At 43.9% G+C, this 18,154-nt stretch overlaps 1 protein-coding gene across 1 annotated transcript in view; it reads left to right on the forward strand.

Annotated features, from left to right (window-relative positions):
• ARHGAP42 (Rho GTPase activating protein 42) overlaps positions 1–18,154 on the forward strand; it is a 201,969-nt gene that overhangs the window by 52,821 nt on the left and 130,994 nt on the right. The window contains exon 2 of the mRNA XM_072134180.1: positions 14,915–15,010. Within this exon, the coding sequence (XP_071990281.1) occupies positions 14,915–15,010 (96 nt within the window). The remainder of the gene's footprint in view (positions 1–14,914; positions 15,011–18,154) is intronic.

Here is an 18,154-nt window from a genome sequence, read left to right on the forward strand (position 1 = left end):
GAGGCGATTTTACCATCACCATAGACAAAGGTTCTTTACTGTAAGAGCAGTGAGACTATGGAACTCTCTGCTGCAGGAGGTTGTTATGGCCGACTCTATGTACATGTTCAAGAGAGGCCTGGATGACTTTCTGGAGAGAAAAAATATCACGGGTTATGGGGATAAAACATTTATTTAATTCTTGAAGGTTGGACTTGATGGACTTGCGTCTCCTTCCAGCCTTATATACTATGATACTATGATACTATGACACTTCTCTGAAAAGGATTCCCTGCCCGATGTCTGCTCTGGGGAAGCCTAGGAGATGCAGTGACCATATATGGACAGATGCTGATCTGAAGCTGATGACGTGGTCCCTGCTCTCTCCGCTAAGCCCGACACTTCTCTGAAAAGGATTCCCTCCCGATGTCTGTAGAAGCCATTCTGTACTGTGGGTTCAGACTTTCAAAGTATTTACTATGCGGACACAGCGCCGGGACACAGCGGGACCTGGGGGGAAAATCCGTGACAATCTCATAGCTGCCCATGACGCGGGGCAGAGGTACGAAAAACGGGAAAGTCCCGTCAAAATCGGGACGGTTGGGAGCTATGGCTATGGGTATTAAGAGCACCAGTAATGAAATAGCAGAGGAGCAGTAAGTTGTAATTTAGTATTTTACAACTCCTCCCCATTGAACTTTTAGATTTTTTTTTTTAACCCTTTTTAGTGTTTTTTTTTTTTTTTTTAAATTAACTCATAACACACAGCACATTTTGTTTAGGTGAATATCTACTTTAAGTCATAATAAGAGGAGGGGGCTCCATTTTATTTGAGGATCATGTCTAAAAGAAAACCCAAGACAACAGGGTACATCATAATCGATTTCCTTCTTTTCATCCAACACCTCAGCTATGGCCCCAAATACAGTTTGTAAACTTATGACAATTTTAACTTCAGTAATTATAGTCTTCAAGCCCAAACTTTCGATGTTCTCAGTATTTTCTTGTATTTCTTAGAACAAAGTTTTCTGTCAGGAAATCTTTCATTTTTCGTCCCAGTTCTAAAGTGTAACATATGGTCGGAAACAAAGAGCATATGGAATATGACACCTGAGTCACGACGAGTAACGCGAATGTTCCTCTTCCTTGCGATGGTTTGCTTTTATGTCCATGTGGATTTGCCCACGCATGCCCTAAGCATGTGCAGCTTCTGCTCGGCTTATTACATACCTCTCCTTGGGGGTCTTGAACTTGAGATGTAATTTGCAGGCAGAGATGATAAACTACAACAACATTTTCTGCGGTTGTGGTGATTGTTATACTGTAACGCTTGTCTTTTAGGTTATTTGTGTATGAGGAGTTATGTTGCATACCTTTGCGGACCATTAAAAGGCATCTGGTCACGTTCAGAGGGTCGGCACCTAGGGAAGCGGCGTGTTGCAACTTTAGTTGAAAGTAACCGTGACAAATTACACCCATTGGAAATCTGGAGAATTCTATATCTGGCAATGAATATTAGAGAACATAGTAAAAATGGCTCAGCTCAAAAAATTCTGCAGATATGTTACATGTTTTATATTCCATTAAAGGGAACCTACCACCACAAATCTACCTATAAAGGTAGATTGGGTGGTAGGTGGATCAATAGGACGTGAGGATAGCCCTTTTAATTGCTAATCCTCACGTCCCCGCACTGTTTTTTGAACTTATATAACAGGTTTATGCTAATTTTGTTATGCGGCTACTGGGGCGTGGAGTAGCCGCAGCTGTGGCTACACGGCGCGGCTACTCCACACCCCAGTAGCCACTTTACCCCTCCTACCCACAATCTTCGGCGCGCAGCTCCTTGCAGCTGCGCGCCCTCGTCCGGCGATCCTGCCCTTTGCGCAGGCGCAGAATAGCAGGCCCGCGCCTGTGCGGGCACTGCTCCGAAACAGGCGCGGGCCTGCTGTTCTGCGCCTACGCGGCAGGATCGCCGGACGAGGGCGCGCAGCTCCTTGCAAAGATTGTGAGTAGGAGGGGTAAAGTGGCTACACGGCGCGGCTACTCCACGCCCCAGTAGCCGCATAACAAAATTAGCATAAACTTTTTATATAAGTTCACAAAACAGTGCGGGGACGTGAGGATTAGCCCTTAAAAGGGCTATCCTCACGTCCTATTGATCCACCTACCACCCGATCTACCTTTATAGGTAGATTCGTGGTGGTGGGTCCCCTTTAAGTCTTCTAACTTTATTCTTTCTATTTATAAAACGGAAAAATCTTAGAATTGATTTTTACACTTTTTTAATTAAAGGGAACCTGTCAACAGAAATTGACCAAATAAACCGTTACCCGTTTGTTGTGAAGCATCTTACACAAAGTTATAGATTTTCTTTAACTATTAACGCTGCTAAATAGATCCTAACAGCATGAATAAAAATATTTGTGTATTAGGAGATGTGTTCCTTTACTTCTAAAACTAACCCTGTTTTATGTTAATGAATCACAAGTGCTCCAGGGTGTGTCTGGGGGCTCTGGCTATAACAAACCCTTTGAAGCACTTCTCCCCCGGCTCCATGCTCCTTCTCTCGCTCCCCCATCTCTAGAAAAATTGCTGCAGCACACCGTATTGGCTACAACTATTCCTTTCAAGTTAGAAGTAAAATTGTTGTATAAAGTTATAGAAGCAGAGAGAGTTTAGTACAGAAGTCAAGCTCTCCTCACCTCAGATTGCCCCTCTACTTGATGACCCTGCATCCAGACTGTAACCGGCTCTCCTGAAATCTGTTGTTTGTTTTCAAGCACAGCCGGGAAGATATTTTGAGGAAGGAAAGCTGGAGTTTAATGGGTGTGAATCCTCACACTGCTGTGCCTTTTAACTCTTTTTCATTAAATGAAACCTGTCAGCAGTAATGTAATTTTTAGCTGGTGACAGTTTCTAATAGGCTATGCTATGCTGATATAACCAAATCATTTATGTCCTATGGAGGAGTACGGGTAGTTTCCCCCCAATCAAACTTACAACACCCTAAAGAAGTAGGGGAACTTACAAATTACCTTTTTTTTATAAAAATTCTCTTTATTTTTTAAATCATTAATAAAATACCATTTTTAACAGTTGTTGAAAATTTAAAATGATCCCAAGTAAGTTGAGGTTCAAGCAGTCCAGATATCGCAAGTCAAAGGTTCCTGATGTTACATTGCATTACAATCTCATACATTAGCATTCCAACCATTTAAATAGGCTTTTCTTTGTATTGAACAGAATTCATTTTGATTACCTTGCTACTGAGCTGCCTTGTGCCTCTCGCCCCGACGCGCGTTTCGCCTATTGCTTCCTCAGGAGACACGCCTCCTGAGGAAGCAATAGGCGAAACGCGCGTCGGGGCGAGAGGCACAAGGCAGCTCAGTAGCAAGGTAATCAAAATGAATTCTGTTCAATACAAAGAAAAGCCTATTTAAATGGTTGGAATGCTAATGTATGAGATTGTAATGCAATGTAACATCAGGAACCTTTGACTTGCGATATCTGGACTGCTTGAACCTCAACTTACTTGGGATCATTTTAAATTTTCAACAACTGTTAAAAATGGTATTTTATTAATGATTTAAAAAATAAAGAGAATTTTTATAAAAAAAAGGTAATTTGTAAGTTCCCCTACTTCTTTAGGGTGTTATGCTATGCTGATTTTCAGAATGCCTTTGTCAGCATTTTGAATAATATTTTTAAAGCTTTATTTCACATTACCTGGCTCATCGCCATCAGCATGTGGTGAATCCATGGCGGTGGGAGGCAGCTGCAGCCTGTGTGCTTGTGTCTCAGTCTCCTCATGCATTCTTCCTCTCCTCCACATCATCCTCCTCCCTCCTCTGCCTGCTTAATGCTCATGACATGTGCTGGATGAGTGTGGAGGAAACAGGCACACACAGGCTGCAGTTGCACCTCCTCTGGGGACTTGCCACACGCTGTTGGCAGGGAGCCAGGTAATGTAAAAAAAACTATTGTAAAGTACTGAAATTATTTAGAATTCTGACAAAGGCAAAAATTGACATAGCATAGGCTATCGCTACCTGTCATAAGCTAAAAATCACATTCCTGGTGACCGGTAAACTCCTTCACAGTTATTCCCCTCTACCTCCTCACTTCCAGTGATGTCCTGCAGGTCAGGGGGCCGTGCGCTCATCACAGTATGCATGCCCCCTCTGTAAACACCTATGTCACCGATTAGAGGTGCATGTCAAGGACATTCGCATCCAGTGCTCAGTAATGTCATGGACTCCGGACAGAAGGGAAGGGGGTTTCCCATATATACATCACCCTCATACACCTGAATATTCAAGTTTTTTTTTTTTTCCGTGAATTACAACTATTTAGAAACTTCTGCCCTTACCCAGTGTTGTTCAACTTTTTGTTCTGTTTATTTTAATTTTCATTTTGCTTGTGAATTCCTAGAGGTCAACCTGGTGAGCGGAGCCATTTCCACCCTGGCGTCCTGAGATCTACAGATGTGCTGCTCCGTTTCTTTGGCTCCGGCCATATTCCAGCACTTAGGAATATAAACTACATTAGGCTATTATTTATCTACCGACATCTGCTATTTAAAAGACATTTGTCTGATGTAGGTCTTAGAAAAAGTTGTGTTTTTTTCTTCGGACCGGTCCTCCTCCTTATGAGAGACGCATTGTTTCCTAGCCAGCAGCCTGGTGCAGAGTTCATTTTCTACAGTCACATCCTTTGATTTATAAATTCTTTGTACATTGACCATTTTTAAGGCAATATCAAAAGTGATCTTTACCTTTAAGATGATGAATCACAAGCCGAGTTGGAGGGTAGGAATGGAAACCCATGTCCTTTGCCCTTCTATATAATTACTGTGATTACACAGGGCTATAAATATGGCTTAGTGGCCAGCTGACTAATGGCTTTATATGGAATATTGAATATGTTGCTATTTCCATGATAAAAAATGTATAATTTTTTCATCCATCCTAAACCCAGATGAAATATAGTCCAGACGTCTGACTGGATTTAATATGTAACTACATGTTTTCATTGGGATGGGATCATAAAGGGAGATTAGTGATCCTGGTCAGATACGGGATTGGTTCTATTTTTATTTCAATTTTGTGTAATATGGTGTTTTTCCAGCTACTTTACTATTAATTTGCTGCCTGTATTACATTATTTAGATAGAGTAATCCATATCCATGCATAATACATACCAGTATTGTATAGTGTTTATTCAGATGTCCAATCATTTTACATTTATATGGCTGTCGTGAATTATTGGTTTTACTTCTGTATTCTCTTTCTACCTCTGCACTGTATATTCTATTGATCTAGACTGGATATTCTATTTTTTAAATATTTTTTGGCACAGCTTATCTAGGTATTTTATACACCACTTATCTGGGTACTGTATACACCACTTGTCTGGGTACTGTATACACCACTTGTCTGGGTACTGTATACACCACTTGTCTGGGTACTGTATACACCACTTGTCTGGGTACTATATACACCATTTGTCTGGGTACTATATACACCATTTATCTGGCTACTGTATACACCATTTATCTAGGTACTGTAGACTGGGGGATGGGACAAGGAACACTTGCCATACAAGGGAGCAAAAGAGGCATGGTTTTGCTTGTTTAGCTTATTTGCATATTTCCCAGAATCCTCTAGTGGAGCATCAATGGCTAAAAGTCTCCAAACATCTATAAGGCTGCCTTAATTGGCAAAGTCTCTGTAACAAGAGCTTTTACTTCGTGTCCCTAGTCAAAAGCCTTTCATCTAAGCCAATTTTCTACACTGTACTAAAGCGGATCATTTATCTGCATACTGTATACACCATTTATCTGGGTACAGTATACATAATTTATCTGCATAATGTGCACAACATTTATCTGGATACTGTATACACTATTTATCCAGGTACCGTATACACTATTTATCTGGGTACAGTATACATAATTTATCTGCATAATGTGCACAACATTTATCTGGGTACTGTATACACTATTTGTCTGGGTACTGTATACACTATTTATCCGGGTACTGTATACAGTATTTGTCTGGGTACTGTGCACATCCTTTATCTGCATACTGTATATGCAACACCCCTGCCAAAGCATAGGCAAGGTGGTTGTTGCGAATATCGCCCTCTCCTTGTCAGGATCTATCTGGTTATCCTGCTAGCTACTGCTAGGTTAGTTTAGTAATTGCAGCTTTAGCTACTGCCTGGTAAGGCAAGAGTTAACACTTTGAAATTCTCTTGTTCAATGATATGTCTTGTGATACTGTAAAGCAAGCAGGAAGCTGATTGGAGAGTGCAACCACCTGATCAAGGAAGTATAAAATTCCTTGGTGGGTGGGATCACATGGTCTTAGGTCTTAGGTCCTTAGTCAGTCAGAATGAGAGACTCCATCTTGGAGTTCTTGTCAGCAAAGCAACCAGAGGAGAGTGCAGCTCCTGCAGATCTGCACCAGCCAGTGTCTTAATACCAGGAAGCAGAAGTGTCAAGGCAAGCTGCCTGACACATTAGGACATGTCAGCAGACTTAAAGGGAACCTGTCACCGCTGTTCCAAAAAAATGAAACTAAGACAGGTTCCCATAGAGCCCTTTAGTCCTAAGGGCACCCATTTATCAACTAACACTGGCGATGCATAGAAAAGCAAAAAATCACATTTTATTCTGTACCTGGTAACCAGGGAGAACCGAGCGAGTCCATGTGGGAGGATCACCGCGGCTCGAGTCCTCGCCCTCCTCTGTGCACATAAGCCAGCGCACGCCTCCATCTTTCCTACATCACGCGGCTCCCTGGCTTCCTGCTCGCTGATAAGCAGTGACACAGCTGAGAGCAGCCAGTGCGCGTGCGTGGGAACTCGGCTGTGCGATGTAGGAAAAATCATACAGGGGGCGTGCGCTGGCTGATGTGCACAGAGGAGGGCGAGGACTCGAGCCGCGGTGATCCTCCCACATGGACTCGCTGGGTTCTCCCTGGTTAGCAGGTACAGAATAAAATGTGATTTTTTGCTTTTCTATGCATCACCAGTGTTAGTTGATAAATGGGTGCCCTTAGGACTAAAGAGCTCTATGGGAACCTGTCTTAGTTTCATTTTTTTGGAACAGCGGTGACAGGTTCCCTTTAAGCCCCAGAGCCGAGATCCACCATCTGGACTCCATCTCAGCCTGACTTGGCTCCATCCAGACCAGCCTGAAGCTACTACCAGGCTGAGAGCAACCTTCCTGTATAACAGCTCTCCATGACTCTTCCAGCTTGCTGAATCTGCTGCTACCCTTTGGCCATTGCCTGCTGTTTAAAGTTGAATAAAGAACTGTAAGTTGACTTGCACAACGTTGCCTCCGACTAATCCCTGGAGCCAGGCTGCTTACCACCACGGGATTCCTCATCCATCACCCAGGGACTCATCCGACAGATACCTCAGGGGTTGCCCCAGGGAGAACCATTACTTCAGTTTCTCCCTCCATATTTCTTGCACACACCACCTGCTGGAGACCTGCCAGGCTGTAGGCCTGTCCTCCGGTCCCCATACCAAGTACCGTGACAACAGTGTGCACTAAGCCAGCCACTCCGGTATTCTGGGTCCCAGCAGCTTTCAGGCCACAAGAAAAGGCTAGGCCCCGGTGGAGGATGTTGCATATAGCTGGGTACTGTGAACATCATTTGTCTGGGTATTGTGTACATCATTTATCGGCATACTCTGTACACTATTTATCTGGGTACTGTGTGCACCATTTATCGGGGCTTGTACGGTTGAAATTTTAGGTGCAAGCCCTGGAATAGGCCCAATTCCTGGTTGCCGTGAAGGGGTGTAAAGGGTGGCACGGTCAGCGGCTCAGTGGGCCAGAATGGGGAGTTTCTGTCCCCCACTTCATATAGCCTGTTCCCGTTCAGGTCCAACCAGGGGTAGAAGTACTGAAGCTTCCTGATAAATCCATCTGCTGCTGGGGGTGGGGGGCCATCATACGTTGGCACTACACTTAGCACGAGCGTATGATAAATGTGCATCTATTTATCTGGATACTGTATACGTGTATACACCATAAATCAGGGAACTTTATATAACATTTATCAGGGTACTGTACAGACAATTGATCTTGGTACTGTAGATGCTATTTATCTGGGTATTGTGCAAACCATTAATCTGGTCAATGTAGGTTAAAATATTTGTCTTACTCGAGGCATCACCCCTGACCCATCAAGCTAAACTTGAATATGGGCTGGTAATCACAATTCCTTGAAAACCACTTTAAGGAATATCATTTCATTGGATTATGTCAGGTCATAGATATACGAGTTTTTGCCATTTGTAGTGTTTTTTTTTTATTTTAGGCTTTTAAAACCAACCAAAATACATAAAATGTATAATCTATATAATATAAGGTAAATTATATATTTTCCTATAATAATTTAAATCGGGAAACAAAAAATAGAAAACAGTTTTTTAGTCTTCTGAGTGGAATCTTTTTCTCTTCCTAAGATCCGGTCATACTTAACATTTATATTAATTTCATCACCCGGGGGATAGCTGTGGGATTTAGCAGATTGATAATACTGTACTTTAGATGTTTTCTTGGTTCTGGATTGCATGGACTCTGCAGTAACCTTCTCTACTTTAATTGTATTTGCGATTTCAGAAGAGATGAATTGGCAAAGGAAAGGTCAGTGTCTTAATGATAAAGCGAGGCCAAAAAAAAATGCACAAACACAGGACAAATAGTAAATGTGTAGGATAATCACACTTCATACTAGACAAAGCAAAATGGAATATACAAAATAGACGGAGAAAAAGGCAAAATAAAAATAAGGGATATACAAATTCTAGACTGCCCCCTCCCCAACATTTACCCCTTATTCTGATGTCTGATTGCAGTGGGTTCTGACTGTGTCATGTTCCCCCAAATAGCAGGATAAGAGACCACAAGTCCCCCATAGCTGCCCTGTGATGCCTAATTCTGCCATTGGCTCCTCCTTTGTAGTGCAAAACAAAAACTCAATGGGGCACATCTATCATTTGCTAGCGCCCCGACAACCCCCAGAACCATGGGCTCTGGACGGCAGCACCCTGTTGGCAGGGCAGAATTGCACCCTAGCCTGCGTCTAAACAGGCGCAGGCTACAGGCAGTGATGGCCCTCTAATCTGCTGCGTGCAACCCCTTCATACCGCTCCATGCCCACTTGGCTTGGAAGTGGGGCAATGGGAGAAATAGGAGCAATTCCAGGAATTCTGTCGGCCCAATGAGCAAATACCTGAAGTCGGCATCAACAAGTAGTTTAGTTGAGCATGTGCCCCCCCCACCATCTGCATATAGTTTGTGGGAAAACTTATTTAAAAGTGTGTTTTTTAAAAACAACTAATTATTTTCCCCTCAGGTCACATGCACAAGAATGTGTAAACAGCCACAAACATGGTAATGTGTTCCCTTGTTGAATCCGTTGGTATCGTTGTATGAGCACCGTTGATGTCAATAGAAAATGATTGACTGAAATAGGACCTGTACTATTTTTTGAGGAGTAGACAATCGGCCTCCCCACGGCACGGTGACTGCATTGGCTGACGGCTTTAGGGATTTTTTTCATTCCAAAAAAAGGAATGTTTTGGTCTTTAAAAACACACAGCCCGATTACACGTGTGTCGTATGCACGAGGTCTTAGTCTTCCATCCAGTCCATCTGAAAGACACTGTCCCTCATGTAGCCTATACTGTAGGAACCTCTATATGACTTTTGGCTAATGTAAGATGCCCATTTCCAATTCAAAAACTCTATATTTTCAAACCAAATGTTTGGGACCATTTCACACATGACTTGTTTCTTGTTACTTGGATTTTGGCTGGGAAAATCCCATGAACAGGGGAGCCAATAGCAGTAGTAGGGTGGGAGTAATACTCTATATTTTTTGATGTTTTCAAACAATTTGGGTTTAATTAAAAAAAAAAAAAAAAATCTGATTTTCTCAACATTTTAACGGGAGCCGAGATGTATCTACCCAGTCCCACCACTACACAAACCTTTTCCAGAAACCTATCTGATGTTAATAACCTATCCCATGTATAGACCATCGGTATAAATTAGGTGGAAAAATCCCTTTAAGAAAAGGAAAGGTAAGCATTGTAACATCTGTGCAGCTGTATTTGAAGTTTGCAGCTTTATTGTTCATTTTGTTGCCTATTACACAGATTTTGGCTACATTTTAGTCACATACTTAATCTGCATCACAGCTTGACAACGCTCACTGCACGGCGCGGCAGATAACATCGAGAGTAAAGAATACCGTATAACACTACTTTCTATAAACATACTGTACATAAAACCGTCCTGGGAAATTCTCCCACGTGCTTTGTAGTCATTGGGACGGTATAATATACGGTGTACGCCACCGCTTATCTCCATATAAAGGGAGGGCGCTCTTATTACAGAGGTGTTGCCGACATTCTTAAGTGCCCGTTTCAGCATGGGCTTAAGGGAGTTATGGTTTATTGGTAATTTCATAGGTTGAGTTTCACGCTGGTTCCTCTTGGCTCGAGGAGTGGACCTCGGGATATATTTTGGAATGTCTCTTAGATAAGCTATAAAAATCAATCAACGTATCATTTGAACCAGATGTTGCTTTGGCTCGGGGTAGAATCTTTACGTTTTTCTCCTCTATTTCCCGAGAAAGTTAGTTTGTATAGAGTGTCTCTGACTTTATATGTCTTATATTTATGAGCTGCAAGAAATAAACGTGACGGAACCTAAGTCTAGGAAACTACTATATCCTTATATACTGCATGAGACCAAGCAATATTAAAGGGGTTTTTTCCACGAAGACAAGTTAGGCTCTATCCATGGTATAGGGCCTAACTTGCTGATCAGTGGGGTGCCGAGACCCCCACAGTTCGCAAAAGCGAGGGGTCTGACCAACCCCTTGTCGCTCCATAAGAGTAATGGAGCAGATGGCCATGCATGACCGTTGTGCTCCATTAATCTCTATGAAGCTGACGGAGAGTGCTCGGCCGTCTGCTCCATTAGTCTGAAGAGTGGCGAGGGGTTGGTCGGACCCCTGGTCTTCAGCACTAATACCCTCACTGATCAGGAAGTTAAAATTTGAGAACTTTCTCAAACCTTTTTGCTTTGTTGAAACTTACTGTTGAATAGTCATATATTTTTTTTTTAATCAAGAAATTTAATTTTATATTTTTATTTTTATGGTTTTCTCCCCAAAAACTTTTATGTACATCAGTTTTCCATATAACTAAAATCTCGGCACTGATTTAATTGAATGGGAAGTCTTCTAGAGCACGTCGAATCTTCAAGTGAGCTTTCAGTATCTAATTATTTTAATCAATGACAATTTAGCTCAGCGGGTCTCAGATGGCTGGAGAAAGCTTGGAGGGAAAATGACCTTTAAATAAAACCCAATGAAGAAAAATTACATGTCTGCGCCGGGAGGTATTTTCAAGTAAATGGATGATAATTCTCTACCTGAAACGGAAGACAGCTCCACAATGGATCTACTAAATTTAGATTGATTGATAGAAGGCAATTATGGGTTTGACCCTATGACCCTTATTCACAGGGCGCCAATCCAATGTATTGCGTCATGTAGTAGATGGCTTAGACATTTAGGAGTTCACAAGTTACATTGTACGGTGTTATGATACAAACTGTATGGTGGTTCATGATGACAAAGTTTTATGCAGCATGAGGCAGTAACATAACAGTTGCCTGAAATAGCTTCAGATGTTATGTCGTTATAACATCACTTTCTAACATCAGTAGAGGACACCAAGTTTAATAAAGAGATGGACCACTAGTCCTTGACAAACATGTATACGAGAACCATTGCAGGACCTTTGAAGGTCTTAAAATTTCAACTATAAGGTAGCAGAAGGGATGTACCCTCCTTTCCCAAGAAGCTTTGTTCCAGTACCAAAGCAGAGGAGGTTCTACCATCACCAGGGGTCATCCTCTACACCTAGAGGAGAGGAGGTTATACCATCACCATAGACAGGGGGCATCCTCTACACCTAGAGGAGAGGTGGCTCTACCATCACCATAGACAGGGGTCATCCTCTACACCTAGAGGAGAGGAGGTTATACCATCACCATAGACAGGGGGCATCCTCTACACCTAGAGGAGAGGAGGTTCTACCATCACCATAGACAGGGGGCATCCTCTACACCTAGAGGAGAGGAGGTTCTACCATCACCATAGACAGGGGACATCCTCTACACCTAGAGGAGAGGCGGTTCTACCATTACCAGGGGTCATCCTCTACACCTAGAGGAGAGGAGGTTATACCATCACCATAGACAGGAGGCATCCTCTACACCTAGAGGAGAGGTGGCTCTACCATCACCATAGACAGGGGGCATCCTCTACACTAGAGGAGAGGTGTTCCTTCCATCACCATAGACAGGGGGTATCCTCTACACCTAGAGGAGAGGCGGTTCTACCATCACCAGGGGTCATCCTCTACACCTAGAGGAGAGGAGGTTATACCATCACCATAGACAGGGGCATCTTTTACGTCTAGAGGAGAGGAGGTTCTACCATCACCATAGACAGGGGGCATCCGCTACACCTAGAGGAGAGGAGGGTCTACCATCACTATAGACAGGGGGCATCCTCTACACCTAGAGAAGAGGCGGCTCTACCATCACCACAGACAGGGGGCATCCTCTACACCTAGAGGAGAGGTGGTTCTACCATCACCATAGACAGGGAGCATCCTCTACACCTAGAGGAGGTGGCTCTACCAATAACCATAGACAGGGGGCATCCTCTACACATAGAGGAGAGGTGGTTCTATCATCACCATAGACAGGGGGCATCCACTACACCTAGAGGAGAGGTGGTTCTACCATCACCATAGACAGGGGGCATCCTCTACACCTAGAGGAGAGGCGCTTCTACCATCACCATAGACAGGGGACATCCTCTACACCTAGAGGAGAGGCAGTTCTACCATCACTATAGACAGGGGGATCCTCTACACCTAGAGGAGAGGAGGTTCTACCATCACCATAGACAGGGGGCATCCTCTACACCTAGAGGAGAGGAGGTTCTACCATCACCATAGACAAGGGGCATCCTCTACACCTAGAGGAGAGGAGGTTCTACCATGGCCATAGACAGGGGCATCCTCTACACCTAGAGGAGAGGCGGTTCTACCATCACCAGGGGTCATCCTCTACACCTAGAGGAGAGGAGGTTATACCATCACCATAGACAGGGGCATCTTTTACGTCTAGAGGAGAGGAGGTTCTACCATCACGATAGACAGGGGGCATCCGCTACACCTAGAGGAGAGGAGGGTCTACCATCACTATAGACAGGGGGCATCCTCTACACCTAGAGAAGAGGCGGCTCTACCATCACCACAGACAGGGGGCATCCTCTACACCTAGCGGAGAGGTGGTTCTACCATCACCATAGACAGGGAGCATCCTCTACACCTAGAGGAGGTGGTTCTACCAATAACCATAGACAGGGGGCATCCTCTACACATAGAGGAGAGGTGGTTCTATCATCACCATAGACAGGGGGCATCCACTACACCTAGAGGAGAGGTGGTTCTACCATCACCATAGACAGGGGGCATCCTCTACACCTAGAGGAGAGGTGGTTCTACCAATAACCATAGACAAGGGGCATCCACTACACCTAGAGGAGAGGTGGTTCTACCATCACCATAGACAGGAGGAATCCTCTACACCTAGAGGAGAGGAGGTTCTACAATCACCATAGACAGGGGGCATCCTCTACACCTAGAGGAGAGGAGGTTCTACCAATAGACATAGACAAGGGGCATCCTCTACACCTAGAGGAGAGGAGGTTCTACCAATAGACATAGACAAGGGGCATCCTCTACACCTAGAGGAGAGGCAGTTCTACCATCACTATAGACAGGGGGATCCTCTACACCTAGAGGAGAGGAGGTTCTACCATCACCATAGACAGGGGGCATCCTCTACACCTAGAGGAGAGGAGGTTCTACCATCACCATAGACAGGGGGCATCCTCTACACCTAGAGGAGAGGAGGTTCTACCATCACCATAGACAGGACATAATTGTAAATTTATTTGTTCCTGTTTTCAGAAAAAACGTCTTTTTGTTTTCAGTACAATCACTTTTTGGATATATGACATGTTCCTTGGATGACGTAGGCACTCAACATGCTGGTTGTGCCTTTTAGCATTCTGCCAGGCTCGGTATTTGCCCAACCAGCTGGTACTCGGGGACTGCTCCTCTTCTGTCACTTGCAAGTATAGTTACTCTTCACATAGCACTAAATATATCACTGATACCTGTCCGTTCTCTTTCAATCACTATTTGGTGAGGTGGTGATGTTGAAGTAACAAAAACAGAATACAGTCAGTCACTGGGTTACGTACAGGATAGGTTCTGTAGGTTTGTTCTTAAGTTGAATTTGTATGTAAGTCGGAACTGTATATTTTATCATTGTAATCCCACCCAGAACCGTTTTTTGATCTCTGTGACAATTGGATTTTAAAAATGTTGGGTTGTCATAAGAACCAGGAGTAGCAATAAAGCTTCATTACAGACACCTGTGATATCTGTTATAGCTGATTATTGTAGCCTAGGACTAAAGTACAATAAATTACCAATTACCAGAGGTCCGTTTGTAACTAGGGGTCGTATGTAAGTCGAGTGTTCTTAAGTAGGGGACCGCCTGTAGTTTTCTTTCACTTTCTGCAGACAGGGATTTTTTTTTCTTTAAGTGATTTTTAAAAAAAAAACTTTACGACTAATCACTTGTGAAACATGAAAGCTGCACTGTGATTGGTTGTTGTGGGCAGCAATTTCTAGGACCATTTAACACTCCCTCTGAAGGTGCTGGTGATCATTTGCTTTAGTCATATACATCATGGCCTAGAAATAAATGTGCTTAATGCTCTTTGTTCTCTTTTATCCCAGATTTGTCCATGGCCGTTCAGAAATTTTCGCATTCCCTCCAGGATTTCCAGTTCGAATGTATTGGAGATGCTGAAACTGATGACGAAATTAATATAGGTGAGTGCATTGTTATAGGGTGTCGTATATAAGGTGTAGAATCAATATATCACATTCTATAATGTTAAATACTTAGTGGATGACTTGTATATATCACCTGTCCATCAGCCAATCACATAAAAGCTTTTATTCTCCAGTGTTTGATTTAAACTATGAATGCCATAATGACTGGTTGCTCTATCCACTTCTTAAAGGGAACCTAGCCATCAGCAATTAGGGTAAATTCACACTGCCGTCTGCAGGGCCGTGCATGTGGCCGCAAATTTGCGGCCGCATGTACGTCCCCATAGACAGCAATAGCGGCACGGCGGGGATGCGGTGCCACACATGTGTGGCACCGATCCGGGCCGCACACCACAAAAAGATAGAGCTTGCTCTATCTTTTGGCAAGTGTGCGGCCGTGCACCGCTGTTTTCTATGGAGGGAGGAGGGGACACCTCCTCCTCCTCTCCAGCACACGGCAGTATGCCCGCACGGCTCACAGTGGGGTTTTTGGTACATTTATCAACCGTGGACAACCAACGTATAGGGGTTGTGTTAGGCTTACAACTTATAGTCTATATTTAAGATAGTTGATAAGTGTCCAGAAACTGGTACCCCAACAGTCACAAGAGCAATATGTTTACACTAAGGGTCCGTCGGATGCATTTTTGTCAGGTTTCCCGACGATTTCCGTTTTGCGTTGAATTGCCCCGGGATTTTGGCACATGCGATTGGATTTTGGGGCATTGGCGCCGGCTTGCACACAACAGAAATCGGGGGGCAGGCCGCCTGACAACGCACAGGATTTAACATTTAGAATTGTGTTGCAAGACACGCACTTACAAGCACCGGGAAGAAGGTGAACTCCGGCGGACGTGACAGATGCAGAAACTCAGCCGCACGAGCGGCAGACCCTGAATCCTCATCGGATCGCGACAGGCCCAGGTAAGTAAATCTGCCCCAATGTGTTGACCGCACGCACCCACTGCAGCCTGATACAGGTCTGTAGTGTGAGTGAGCTGCCGACATGACGTCTCAGCTGAGCCTCTGTATGCCAGGAGAGACCAGTACTGACAGGAGGTGCTGTGGCGGATCGGAGACACAGACCAAGGTGGGCGTTATTGTTTTTAACCCCTTAACGCTCTGCGCCGTAGCTTTACGGCGCAGAGGTATAAGTAGTGTATGAAGAGGGCTCACGGGCTGAGTCCTCTTCATACAAAGGTGGGGTTTTTTGCATATTGCAGAAAACCCCCACCGCTAATAACCGCGGTCGGTGCTTGCACCGATCGCGGCTATTAACCCCTCCGTTGCCGCCGGCGGGCGCCGCCTTCTTTGTTGCGATCACCGCGCCCCCGAACATCATCGGGGGGCGGCGATCGGTTGCCATGGTAGCCTCGGGTCTTCATTTGACCCCAGACTATCTGGCATCTGCAGATTCGTTACAATGAGCCAGTGGCTCATTGTAATGGATGTGCTGCAAAAATGCCATATATTGCAATACAGAAGTATTGCAGTATATGGTAGCAGCGATCTGACCATCTAGGGTTAATGTACCCTAAATGGTCTAAAAAATAGTGAAAAAAAAAAGTTTAAAAAATAAAAAAAAATTAATAAAATATTAAAAATTCACATCACCCCCCTTTCCCTAGAACTGATATAAAACATAATAAACAGTAAAAATCACAGACACATTAGGTATCGCCGCGTCCCAAAATGCCCGATCTATCAAAATATAAAAACGGTTACGGGCGGCGGTGACCTCCGAGGCGGGAAATGGCGCCCAAATGTCCGAAATGCGACTTTTACACCTTTTTACAGAACATAAAAAATGATCAAAATGTCGCACAGACCTCAAAATGGTAGCAATGAAAACGTCGCCTCATTTCGCAAAAAATGACCCCTCACACATCTCCGTGCACCAAAGTATGAAAAAGTTATTAGCGTCAGAAGATGGCAAAAAATTTTTTTTCTTTTTTGTACACATTCGTTTAATTTTTGAAAATGTATTAAAACACAATAAAACCTGTATAAATTTGGTATCACCGCGATCGCACTGAACCAAAGAATAAAGTAGGCATGTTATTTGGAGCAAAGAGTGAAAGTTGTAAAAACTGAGCCCACAAGAACGTGACGCACGTGCGTTTTTTTTTCAATTTTTCCACATTTGGAATTTTTTTTCAGCTTCGCAGTACACGGCATGTTAAAATATATAACAATACAGGAAGTAAAATTTGTTACGCACAAAATAAGCCCTCACACAGGTCTGTGCACGTAAAAATGAAAAAGTTATGGATTTTTGAAGTTGGAGAGCGAGAAATGAGCCGAAAAACCCTGCGTCCTTAAGGGGTTAAACCACCTGGGCCAATGGTACAAAAATGTACTAAACTTGAAAACCCCAGTAATCACTGCTGGTCCAAGCAGAGCTTCAATGTCCCTGTAAACAAACAGGGGCATGTGCAAACACAGCTCTGTTTGCACACAGGGGATGTTGCACATGGTACAGAGAGCACGTGGAACAGAACACCGGGAGCGTCAGACCTGGTAATTACTAGTTTGTTTTATATAGCTCACCCTTGGAGACATTGGGGCACATTTACTAACTGTCCGTAGGAGTTCCCGAAAGTGCATTGTCCGAAAACAATGCAATGTTCCGCGATCCACTAACATTGTGCGCCCGATATCCTGCCTCTCGCTTCCCCGCTCAGGTCCGACAGAGTTCACCTTCTTCTTCCTGCGACACAATTTAAATCTTAAATTCCGCGCTCAGTCCGAATCAGTCGGATCGTCCACCGCCGATTTCTGTGCGACACAATCCCATTCTAAATACCTGTCCCAGCTGCGCAAACCCAGAATACCATGAACAGTCTGACGGAAATGTGATCTGCGGACCCTTAGTAGATAAGCCCCATTGTTTATTTTACTCTCGGACAACTCCTTAAAAAGGGGTTATCCGAGTTTACTAATAATTAAGGGCCGGGCTGGGACGGGATAGTTAAAAATAATAAACTTGTACTTACCTTCTCTGGGGCTGCTGATTTCCCGTGCTTCGGTCCATCTGATCTGTGCGCCAGTTTGATTACAAGGGCGCACAGGGAGAGATGGAAGCTCCCATCCGACACCATCCCCCAGCGCTTACAACGCTGAGAGATAAGGACGGATTGG

The sequence above is a fragment of the Engystomops pustulosus genome, chromosome 2, assembly GCF_040894005.1.
Source record: "Engystomops pustulosus chromosome 2, aEngPut4.maternal, whole genome shotgun sequence".
Classification (NCBI taxonomy): Eukaryota; Metazoa; Chordata; class Amphibia; order Anura; family Leptodactylidae; genus Engystomops; species Engystomops pustulosus.